The following is a 12242-nucleotide window of genomic DNA, read 5'->3' on the forward strand; positions in this document are numbered from 1 at the left end:
ATGAATGTCTTGTCAGTTGATTAGTTGTCACTGTCAACGTCAGTGTCAGCTGGATGTTCGTAGTGTTTATTTCGCCAATTTTCAATTTTTGTGCAAGAATATTTTATGAATAACATGAAGTAGACAAATGTAAACTTAAAAGAGTAATTTCTTAATATGATATTACAAACCTTAATATAATAATTTTAAGAAGAATCAAGAAAGTTCGTAACATAACCTGCAATGGCTACAATACTAAGACATATTTTGCGAACGAAGCCGCCAAACATTATGTTTAGGCGCTGGGAGGGTACAGAAAAGAAGGTTGTAGTATATGACCCATTTGTAAATAAGCCACAGAAGAACAAAGAGTCATATTTGGAAGTGATAAAGATGTTCGAAGGCCGAGATACTCGGCGGCGGGGGCACGTAGAGTTTATTTATGCAGCTTTGGGACGCATGAAGGAGTTCGGAGTTCAGAAAGATCTGGAAGTGTATAAGGCGTTGGTGGAAGTCCTGCCGAAGGGGAAGTTTATAGCGCAGAATATATTTCAAGCCGAGTTCATGCATTATCCGAAGCAGCAGCAATGTGCTGTTGATTTGCTAGAACAAATGGAAGATAATGGTATATTTTATTTCTATATTACTGCCTCCTAGCGTGTTCCTTTCAGTATTGAGCTACATTCTATTATTTTATACATATTTTTGTAAAAAATGTGTGATGCCATTATTCTTTTTTTAGGTGTCATGCCTGACTCTGAATTAGAACAAATCCTCCTAAACACCTTCGGCCGGAGAGGCATACCTCTCCGCAAATACTGGCGCATGCTGTACTGGATGCCCAAGTTTAAGAATCTAAGTCCGTGGTATTTACCTGATGAGTTGCCGGCAGACGTGATGGAGCTGGCCAAACTTGCTATACAGAGGATAACTTCGGTTGATCCGGATACTGGGGTTGAAGTTTGGCAGGTAACTATTAATTAATACATTCTGTTTAACTTTAACTATTTTGTGGCATTCATATTTTTTGTTGAAAATATTAGTAATAGTTTTCGCATTTTTAAATGGTTACTTTATTCTTTTGGTAAAATATAAATTTTAGAAAGCCGTATTTATGTGTGGTGTGGTACAGTCACCCGCATAAATAAGTGATGATTTTTGTACCTTGTCGCTTTTAATCATTCGACAATTTCATATGACATTTTAAACAAGATGTGACAAGGTATAGAAATCATCACTTATTTATGCCGGTGACCGTACAGCCAGCAGTTTTAACCCCTATCCCTAGCTACCCTACAGCCCATAGTTTAAAATGTAAATCTAAGTTATTTAAGAAATCAAAGAAAATAATTTTCATTCAAAGCTATTACTGTAATGTGATTAATTCAAATTATACTGCCAAATTTTATTGTATTTGGATCATTAACCATATTTATCTATCTCACTACATATTTCTTATAATTTTAGACAGAAGAAATAGAAGCTTCGTTAGACAAAACCTGGATAGTCAGCGCCCAGAGTGACGCACAGAAGATCCTACTGGCCGAGCAGGCGGAAGACGAACCGCTGGTCGTGAGAGGGCCATATAAAGTTTGCATCCGGGACCAGTTTGTCACATACTTCCTGTTGCTGGGGAAAATCAGGCCGGAGGTTAAGGATGAAAGTGATCCCGATGGTATGTTTTATTTAATAAGAGTGATAAGTAAGACTAAGGGTCTCCCCAAACCTATCAACGCGGGATTGGCTTTCGTCGACCAAAAATCGCTTGTTAGTATGAACCTGCGTACGCAAGCATTCAGCGACGATGACGCGTATATAAGCAATTTCTTCCAAATAATCTTAGTGTTTTCACATTATCCAATCCGATATAGGATGTCATGCGCGGATCCAGGGGGAGGGGGGAGTCATGGGGGTCATCATACAAATAGGGGGGCACGAAGCTCATGACCCCTACATCCGATATAGAATCGGAGTGAAAACCTAAGTTAGCCATACAAATAGACCACGTGACCTTTTTCAGATGTGTCTAACCTCAAAAAGCCTTCAGGCATACCTGGCTTCATTGGACATACAACCTTACCATCAACAAGATCTATAGTGCATGAACAAGACGATGGAACCATATTGTCTGTGTGTGCTACAGGTAACTATGGATTTTTATATTTACTTCTACGATGGATAAAATACCAGGCATTGTAAGTGATGGCAATTATAGGGATAAATTTGTCCCTTTTATGAGCGTTCATACTTTTCATGTGCTCTTTCTACCCCATTTGGGAATACAGACGTGAGTTTATGTGGATATGTATACTCTTGAGGATTCACCCTGTACTTGGTACTCAGATTCTATGCTTGTCTTGTATGTACTCAATTAGGGTTGTAAATAGAAAAAAAACCAAATGTTTTTTTTTTCAGAATTGTGAAAAAAAACATGAAAAAAAACCGAGCACCATGGTTTTTTTTCTAAATATGTTTTTTTTTTCAGATCAACAAATAATACGACAATAACGGTTTTTCGTGAGTTGTAACGTGTTTCAATACAATCACGTACATTTTAATTCAGTTAACATTCAGTATACAAACGTTTATTGGGGAATCCCCGATGCTGCGTGTAGCGTGGAGAGGCGGTGGTGTTGCCAACAGTAAATAGTGATAACTACCAACTACAGATTTCGTAAATGTTACTTTTACAAGACCAGAAATTAAAGTTATTTGATTAAATTCGTTTAATAGTTAACATTAAGCCTAGGGTTTGAGATCCGGATATCCGAATTATCCGGATATCCGTTGAATTTGAGATCCGGATCCGAGGTCTCATAGGATCCGGATAAAACGGATAATACGGATCCGTTAAATATGGGTATCTAACCACGCCAGAAAGAATTTTCTAATGAAATTGATGAATTATTTTTTATTTTTTTTATTTATTCCTGTATTTTGTCGCCTAAAATGTTTATTCACATTTATTTAATTCAAATCCTGAATTGAATATCAAGCTAGGTTAGGTTTGGTACATTACGCCATGCGATGAATCCATAAAACTATATGTTAACAAACTAAATAAAATGAACAGTAAATCATTGTTTTTAAAACTGCTTTCGTTTCTAACTGGATGCATCCCGCAGGAACAACGATAAATTATTAATTTTCTATAAAGCAGAAACGATTGCCATGGATGTTTTAAAGCTTATGGATGAATTAGAAACCATGGAAGTAATTAATATCATTATATACCTAATTATTTTATAAGCTGAATACAGATCCAATTTTTTTTGTATTTAATAAGATGGGAGGTAAACTAACAGACATGTCGCCTGATGGTAAGCGATCACTCTCGCCTATGGACACCCAAAACACCAGAAGGATTGGAGGTGCGCAGCCAGCCTTAGAGCTTCACTGAAAAGCGACTGGCAAATATCAAATGACATTTTGCACATAAGTTTAGAAAAACAATTGAAAATGGTACACGATAACTAAATATGTGTAAAATATTTTACACGTCTAATACGTGTAACGCAATAATAGTACATTGTGCAACAAGGGGAGGAAGTTGAATATTACTAACGAGAGTAAGTTAAATCGCGACGGCTTGCCGGAGCGATTTAAAGACTCGAGTTAGTAATATTCATACTCCCCGAGTTACACACAATGTTTTTCATCACATTCGCAATGTAAAAAATATGTAAATAGATGTAAAAAAGTTAAGTACGGTACAAGAAATTTCATTATTCCCTTGGGAGAACGATTTTTCTATAACTCACGCTCCGCCTGCGTGAAATAGCACATTTAAAGTGCGGGTGTGATGAAAAATAATATTATTTTATCTTTTTTTTACATCTGCAATTTCGCATGGACGTATTTCTTGGCTGTGGTTACGGATAGACGCCCCAGTAAAACGGAGGTATTAGTGAACAACACTAAATTACCCTGCATCAGCTTATGTATGTTAAACAAAAATATTGGCCTACTGTTTAATGTTATATGCTGGTACTATACAATGGGAGTGACATGAATTGTGTCGCTTAACTTCAAACTCGGGTAAATCCATTCTGCTTTTTTTGTATAATTGTCCTTAAAACCGAATCGATTTACGCGAATTTGAAGTTAAACGATACAATTGTATGTTAAAAGTTCATCTAAAAAGTTAATGAAGCAATAATAGACTATATTTATGTCGTTTTGTGAGTTTAAATTATTTTGATTTGACGAAACCCCTATAAAAAGTGACCTTTTCAACACGGATCCGTTTTATCCGAAATATCCGGATATCCGGATCCGGCAAATCTTAAGATCCGAAATATCCGGATCCGAAAAATCGGCGGATCTTGCAAACCCTAATTAAGCCTAAAAAACCGTATAAAAGTATTAACTACTTTGCAAATTTTGAGATTTCGTACTTTAGAAAAAAAACATACTCCAGAAAATAAACTGTTTTTTTTCACGGTTTTTTTTTCATGTTTTTTTTCAAGCCAGAAAAAAAACCGTTTTTTTGCAACCCTATACTCAATACAGAATTTACCTAGGTATTCTAAAAGACCCAACGAAAATTCAAACCATTGCTAAATCAATTTTAGGCTGCTAGTTTTCCCAATATATATAACTAAGGGATATCGGTCAGACATTCGATGTCGGACCGGATAATGTGAAAAAATCATAATTAATAATTATTATCTTCTAAATTTTCAGGAACATCATCGAGAGACTCTCTTCTCTCCTGGATACGATTATTAGAACGAAATGGGAACCCCCTATTATCCAACATACCAGTTATATTCACCCTCACAGCGCCACCTAACGACATTACTATACAAGAGACGCAACCTGCGACAGGGAACGAAGAAAAAGTGGCGAGCACAAGCTAGTATAATAATTGTTGAGAATAAAACTAGTTGATTTATGTACAGGGTTTTATTTTGTATTTGGCTTAGCCTCAAATTATGTAGCCGGGTCCACACAGAGCAAGGTACATCCGGAGGCAATGTGCTCACGCACAGAGAACCTCCTATAGAGTGGCAGTCTTGTATATTTGGTTCGCGATACGAGTCACCAGTGTTTGGGGTGCGAGGAGCGGGCGTCTTGTATATTTGGTTCGCGAATGTGTTAAGCGGGCGCTGTGATTGGCCGTTTCAAGGACGGCGGGCAGTCGCGCCAGATGAAAAGGGACAGAAGTATGACTGTCCCTCTACTGACGCGTAAGTGGCCAATGTAAGTTGACCTATGCCGGCTCTGAATAAATTATAAATATGACTTATTGGTGGAATGTAATGCCGTCTGTTTTTAAATTTGAGCTTCTTGTTACCTTTCCACACCATTTCACACTACAGGTGGACATCTTTAAGGCATCAAAATACCCTTTTCCAATTTTTTTGTGCGAAAAACACGCGCTGCTTTCGGGTCTGTTACTTGGTCGATACTGATCGGGCACGGCGAGCGCCCGCGCTTATATCAGTGCAAATACTAGGAAGGCTGGCGACCGCGAGTCGTCTTGTAATATAGATGTCTATAGGGGTTGGTCTTAAAATGTGATTTGCCCTCCATTTATGAATGCTCTGATTATAATACACTTTGTTTAAGTACATATTTAGAAAATGTCCAGTAAATTATATTTTAAGTCTCATGCCTATTCACCCCGGCATCCCTATTCACCCCATTTGACTGTGGTATGCTTCGGCCGGGGCAAGATGCCTATCCGATGAAATATTTATGAATGCTGACAATGAAATTGCACTATATGCAACAATGTTATGAACATTACCAGTAAAGATTTTATGCCTATTACAATGATAATTTTTAATACAAACGGACTAGGATTTAAGCCATGTAAGGCTGATACTTACATATAAATTATGTACATGCCTATGACCCACTGGCCCAGTCCACACAGAACAAGCTGGCGCGGCAAACAAGCGATGTAGACTTTCAGATTGAACATTGCCGCGCGAGCACGTTGCACGTTGCCTCGCGACGTGCCTCGTGCCTCGCCCTGTGTGGACCCAACTAACTGTTCATATCACAAAATTTAAGGGCTTCTTGACATGCAGCAATTACTTGTCATGTCCTGGAGCCCATTTCTCAAAACTAAAAGTTACAAGCGGAAGTCTCTTTCCAACTTGTCATTTTAGACATTGACAACCACTTGTAAATTGTAACTTGTTGCTTTGAGAAATGGGCCTCTGGCGCAAAATAAAGTACTATTGTGCTTTAAGAAAGTACTTGCAGTTTCTTTTGCGCCAGGTAGGTATCATGACATTAATGACTTACAAAAACCGCCACCAATGATAAATCTTTATCTCAAAAAATATACCACAGCAAGTAACATTAGATCTTAGGTATCTTTTTTGAGATGAAAAGCTACCTACATAAATAATCTCTGAACTATGGGGCTAGCACAAGTGGGAATTAGTTCACAATATACCAATCATAAAAGAGATCAAAAACGCGTCAGTTGTGCTTTAAATTGCTTTGCCCGGTAATTCTCAATCGTCTAGTCCATATTCTAATTGCCGCGACGCTTCTATTTTCAGTCGAATTTGAATTCTGATAAATTAGAATTAGAACTGAAATTTCACTGAAAACAAATGAGCAGTAATTAGATTTCGCCCTCACGTCTTGAGAAAGACCGTGCCAGACTATAACCATGGCTTTGGTATATTCCCTTTTGTCTAAGTTACCACCGCTATTATTGGTACATGAGGTGTCCCCGAGTGATTTACACTTATTCCTATGTTTGCCTGGTAAGGACAAATGAGAACACACCAAGGTACTTGAACAAACGAAATGAGTTTCCAACAAAAAGGTACCAGATTGTCGGCGACTAGCGCACAGTGCCTCGGCCGAGGCACGTCTACAAAGCACGCTTGCCGCATCAGTACATTGCCTCGCGGCGCTCACTCTGTGTGGACCCGGCTACTGACAATTAAGTACCCTTTTGGTGGAAATTGGCACAAATAAATTTAACCAACATAATAGAACTCCCACAATCATGTCCACTCATAGTCCTCGTCTTCGACAAAAGAGATGGTGCCCCACTGTCAAGTGATGTTGTGCCAGTCGGTCTGCGGGAGGAGGTATGTCTCATTGTCACTCCGGATTACTGTCACACCGGCTCCGTAGTATGGGATGACATAGGCTGAGCCGTCTGATGGGCCTACAACCTGTAGAAGGAAGGAGAAGGTTAATCAAGTGTCAAGTTAGTTTCATTTCACTTCATTATTTACAAAGAACTAGCAAATCAAATCTTTTATGAGGAGGATATTATAGATCACAAATAATTACTGGTCCTGTTATAAGTAAGTTATAAAGGTGAGGGTTAATAGTGATTAAACTATAAACTGAAATAAATATCAACTTTTTGATTTCAGTAATTGAAAAACGAAAAAAGGATTCATAGGCCTCACTGGTGGCCAGCTTGGAATCGAACCCACGCGCTCATGCCTATGATCTAGTGGTAAGGATTCAGTCCACGTGTAAAATGACATTTGACCCATGTGTTCGATTCCTCTCACTATAGCGGCTACAATGGGCCTTGTCACTGCTTTTTCTTTTGGTGTAAATCATATTAATAGATTCACCTATTTTATAATTTTTATCAATATAGTAATGTGACTATATTCAAAAACAACAAATCAAAAATATCTAATAAAATAATTCGATTTGTTCCCTAGTTCTAAATGTTCTAATACTAAACTATTTCAAATTTAATTACCTGTGCAGCAATAAGGATAATATCCAGAAGCTGGCCCAAGAACATGAATCCCAGCGTACACAACTTAGCCAGTCCAATGCCTGGATAACCAAGATAGAACCGGTCCAATCCGAACATTCCCAGGAACACGGACAGTAACAGTGCTATCTCTAACGAGTATCCGTTGGTCCATTTGCATGGCATTTTTCTTTTGAAAGTGGAGTTTGAGGTTCCTTCGCATTTTATTCCATCAGCAGCTCTGCATAACACTGAAAATAAATACATGATTTAATTACATGTGCAACAGAGTTTCTTTCAATCAATTTTCATTTTTATCTGTAACATCAACTAAAATAACATTGGCTTAAACATACATTGTCATCTAAACATGGACTTATACACCCTGTTTTTATTGAATTCCGTTAACTTTAAGGGAAGATTCATCAAATGCAATTAATGCAGAAACTAGCGCCTTAAATCTTGCAGTTATCGAGTTATTAAAAAAATAAAGATAACTGCTAAACATGTGTGTCACAGCCTTTACCAATTCCTAACGTTATTTTTTTGCCATGTGCCGTCAGTCACTTGACACTAACTTGAATGTGATTCTTAAGGGTCTCTCACACTAATAAATTCATTTATTATGTATAGAAATGATGAAATTTTTATTTTATGAATTTAACTAACTTACGATGTGTCGAATTTAATGGAAAACAAAAAAACTCAGTGTATATAAAAATGTATGAAAATATTATTGTGAACTTTAAACAACTGGTTATCGACCAATTAATGACATGAACAATTTAAACAGTTATAAATTTTGGTATAGCAGATCTATGAGACTATTATTTGCAACAGGAAAAAGACAAAGCACAACATTCATCCTATGATTTTCCAGTTCATTCTGGCATAGAACTCCAGCCGATGGCAACCAAGTTCTACTAAACAATCCAAACCCGGACAAAGATACAAAAAACCCGGACATTTGGCGTAATAATGGGAAAATTTATTTTTAAAAAACATGATGAGATGAGATTTTTTTTAACCATTGAAAGTTTGTGAATACGGAACCCTCTGGGCGAGTCCGAGTATTTGGCCGGTTGTTTATTATGTAAACAGATTTAGTTAATCAGTCAACTCAAATTCGGCAAAACGGACACTTCTTGAATTGACGTGAAATTTCCATAAGGGAAAATGTGTGTGTCTGCTTATTTGGCCGTCTTTCAGAGACGAATAGTTGAAGGGATGGAGAGTGATATAGGTTTCATTTATCTCTTTCTATCCGCCCATTTCCCTAAAATGGGGGGTGGAAATTTGTATGGGACATTCCACAATGTTCGAATTTAACGCGAGCGAAGCCGCGGGAAAAAACTAGTTACTTAAGTTCCTAGGTGAGTTAACTTACCATCTGCCTCTCCTTCTGAAGGAACATCTTTCCCTGGAGAACATCCTCTAAACTGCTGTGTATCCGGGTCTATTTGGTCTATGCTCGGGTCCGGACATATGTACTGCCCTAACCTTAACGTACTACAGTCTACCACGAACTCTTTCGGCTCGTCTGAACCCAGAGTTGACGAGATACATAGTAAACATACTAAGGTGAAATGTTTTGTCGACATAGTTGATATTACGACATATAGGAGAAATTTTGTATATTCATAACACTACACTTTTATAGCAACATTTTTAAAGATGCTATACTACATTACTACAAATTATCAATTACATTAATGTATTTAATTTAATTTTATAGAAGGATTACAACTTTTATTTACAGCTTTCAGTGAATGAATGGAACTGCTGAGAGTGCTGAGTCATTCACTCATTAAACGTCACTTGCATCAAATGTCAATCCGTGTGCGTTCGGATACTAGTCTGCTACTTGGCTCTTGCACATGACACAAACTTGGCTCTTGCAATTGGATAAATTAGTGATAGATTTAATAATCACAATGTAAGGCGTAGGCACTAGTTTTTGACTTAGCGCTAGTCCGCCAGTTTACCTTCCAGCACTGAGAGGAAATTGGCCTACATGGCAGTGACATGAGCGGGAGCGGGAGCTGCAGGGATGCAGAGATTTTCGAAGGGTTTCTACCGCATGGGGGTTTTCAAAAACGTCCTTATAGAATCGGCAACGTCCAGGTGAAACCTCTGGAGTTGCAGGCGTCTATAGGCAATGGTGGCTGCTTAACTTCGGGTGAGCTGTATTCTTGTTTGCCACCGAAGTGGTATTAAAAACAAAACAAATAGATGTTCCCATAAGCTTATTATCTCGATCCATGCAGGATTCATCGCACCGTATGCATTGAATTTAGTGCTCTCTTCCGGTCAACCTTACGAAAATAGGTATATTACGCTAGGTACAAAGGCTTATAAACTGCTAGAAAATAGAATGTCCGCGATCCTATTGCAATCTGTAAAATAAAACAGTATTTTAAAAACTGATTGACGAGCGTGAACGCATGCAGTGTGAAGAGCCCTCGACGCCCCCTTCTGACACTTTGTGAGTCAAGAGTTTGGTCAAGAGCCCACTTCAATCAAAATAATTGCATGACTATTTGTTAAAAACGTTACATAGGTAAAGTATTGTATAACGTTGTAGATGACGTTGTTCGAGGGTTCATCGCAATTTAGGTAAGTATAGTATTAGGTATTGGGTTGGTATTGTAACACTTTTAACATCCATACTTCCATACTAAATATTAAACGGGGTGACGAATTGACGTGATTTTTTAAGTGGAGATAGTTGAAGTGATGGAAAGTGACATAGGCTACTTTTTGTCTCTTTCTAACGCGAGCGAAGCTGCGGGCAAAAGCTGATACTGATACTGATGACGCTGATGTTAAACGATTTTCTGAATTTATAAATAGGTACTTATAAACCTAGTAAATATTTCAAATCTATGTGCAACTGTGCATAGGTATATAGGTACTTATTTAACCCACTCTTTCTTCATAGGGTTGCATTTTACCTATTCTCTAAAGAAATAGGTACTACTAGTTTACCGAAACCCGCTATTTATATTACACTGGTTAAATTTTAAATTAATTTAGACAACATTTGGCGAGTTCACATATATCCCTTCCATACTTTCTTCCAGAAATTACTTAGACGAAACTTTCTTCCAAAAATACAATCTAAGACGAAAATAAAGAAAATTCTGGCTACGGGCGCGACAGCAGTGAAAAAGTATCAATTAGCTGCAGTACATTCTTTGTTCTGAGCAATTAGCTCTGAGAACTGAGCACGCCGGGTAATTTGCTCAATCCGAGGGGTGCCTAAGGTGCGACGAGGTTAGGACGGTTACACACTGCCAGTTTTATGTTTTTAAGTACCTAATTATACAGCCTGGCAAAAAAGGAGTAGAAAATAATAGGGGCGCCACCGTCTAATATGTAAACCGCTTTGCATATGGCAACTATTTTGACACTTTTGTATGGGAAAAGTAAGTGTTCCTATGATAAAAAAAAATAGTTCCATTTCTGTTCTTTTTTGCCAAGCTGTACCTACTTATTGGGCTATAGTAATAAAGTGTGACACAAAGTTGGATTATATTTTATGTGCTCCGTACAGTTAGAATTATTCAAACGAATTTTTCATGAAATAATTCTAACTTTAGGCCATTTCTCAAAATTTTGGCACCGACAGGTGAAAGATTTGCTTTTTTTTTAAATGTCGCATTTTTAAAAAAAAATTGTAGGGATCGTTTGAATGCGTCTCAAACATTTCAAAAATGTCAAAGGCACCGATATCAATTAATTATTTTAGAAGTTATAATCGATCAAAATTCAGGTGAACGACATCATGATCAGGTGAAGGATAAATAAACACAGGTTATCGACAACAGCAGCAGGTTAACGACAAATTAGTACAAATTTGTATGACACATTTGACAAGTTAACGACAAGCGTCGCTAACCTGCGTCCGTAGTCGATCACCTGTAGTTTGGTGGTCATTCACCTGATATGGACGTCATTCACCTGCCCATCAGCATTATAATAGTTTTTAACCGCCGCCCAAATCTCAAGGAAGGGGGTCATTAATATTTTATACCCAACCTTTAAATAAAATTATAATATAATAGCTACTCTGAAGTATAATGAAGTGACTTCACTTCAAGCAATCACTTGCTTACTTACACGGTATTTAGACTATAATTAGTATAATTAATATTTCATTTTTTAAAGGGGGCAAAAAACAAATGAAAATATTAAAATATGTAAATAAATCACAGAAGAGTTACTTTTAATTATAAAAATATAAGGATACTCATTATTATTATTATCATAATACTCATATTCTAGATTATGTTTTAATACTCATTATCATTACTTATTGATCCGATTGATCGCCCCTCGTAATGGTACATCTGGCTTATGACAAGTGATCGACGTGTCGGTTTCCTATCACTGAGTCGTTCACCTGGCTTTATCGCACAGGTGAAGGACACACACCACAAAAAAGCAACAATCCTTTGAGAAATGCAGCCTAAACCGATATAACAGTAATACTTTTCTCATTTAACGCACAAAACAAATATTGAAGGTGTAAAAAAGTATTATTACGATTGGTAAATTT

General features: G+C 37.3%; 2 protein-coding genes across 2 annotated transcripts; one reads left to right on the top strand and one right to left on the bottom strand.

Annotated features, from left to right (window-relative positions):
• Window positions 1-30: 30 nt before the first annotated feature.
• On the top strand, window positions 31-4876 carry LOC125233157 (evolutionarily conserved signaling intermediate in Toll pathway, mitochondrial). The gene is made up of 5 exons (XM_048139043.1): window positions 31-604; window positions 722-948; window positions 1447-1654; window positions 2000-2122; window positions 4666-4876. The coding sequence occupies exons 1-5, from the start codon at window positions 223-225 to the stop codon at window positions 4839-4841; spliced, it is 1116 nt and encodes a 371-aa protein (XP_047995000.1). The 5' UTR covers window positions 31-222; the 3' UTR covers window positions 4842-4876.
• Window positions 4877-5674: 798 nt separating this feature from the next.
• On the bottom strand, window positions 5675-9447 carry LOC125233286 (TM2 domain-containing protein CG10795). Its single transcript, XM_048139243.1, has 3 exons — window positions 9069-9447; window positions 7685-7932; window positions 5675-7133 (listed from the first exon to the last, which is right to left on the bottom strand). The coding sequence occupies exons 1-3, from the start codon at window positions 9280-9282 to the stop codon at window positions 7011-7013; spliced, it is 585 nt and encodes a 194-aa protein (XP_047995200.1). The 5' UTR covers window positions 9283-9447; the 3' UTR covers window positions 5675-7010.
• Window positions 9448-12242: the final 2795 nt, after the last annotated feature.

Source organism: Leguminivora glycinivorella, chromosome 14, assembly GCF_023078275.1.
Source record: "Leguminivora glycinivorella isolate SPB_JAAS2020 chromosome 14, LegGlyc_1.1, whole genome shotgun sequence".
Classification (NCBI taxonomy): Eukaryota; Metazoa; Arthropoda; class Insecta; order Lepidoptera; family Tortricidae; genus Leguminivora; species Leguminivora glycinivorella.

Excerpts from the sequence above, each read along its gene's own strand:
- LOC125233157 (XM_048139043.1), top strand. The coding sequence starts at position 223 with ATGGCTACAATACTAAGACATATTTTGCGAACGAAGCCGCCAAACATT. Across the intron at positions 605-721 it reads AGAACAAATGGAAGATAATG|GTGTCATGCCTGACTCTGAA; the intron begins GTATATTTTATT and ends TTCTTTTTTTAG. Across the intron at positions 1,655-1,999 it reads GGATGAAAGTGATCCCGATG|ATGTGTCTAACCTCAAAAAG; the intron begins GTATGTTTTATT and ends GACCTTTTTCAG.
- LOC125233286 (XM_048139243.1), bottom strand. The coding sequence starts at position 9,282 with ATGTCGACAAAACATTTCACCTTAGTATGTTTACTATGTATCTCGTCA. Across the intron at positions 7,933-9,068 it reads TTCAGAAGGAGAGGCAGATG|TGTTATGCAGAGCTGCTGAT; the intron begins GTAAGTTAACTC and ends ATTTATTTTCAG. Across the intron at positions 7,134-7,684 it reads TTATCCTTATTGCTGCACAG|GTTGTAGGCCCATCAGACGG; the intron begins GTAATTAAATTT and ends TTCCTTCTACAG.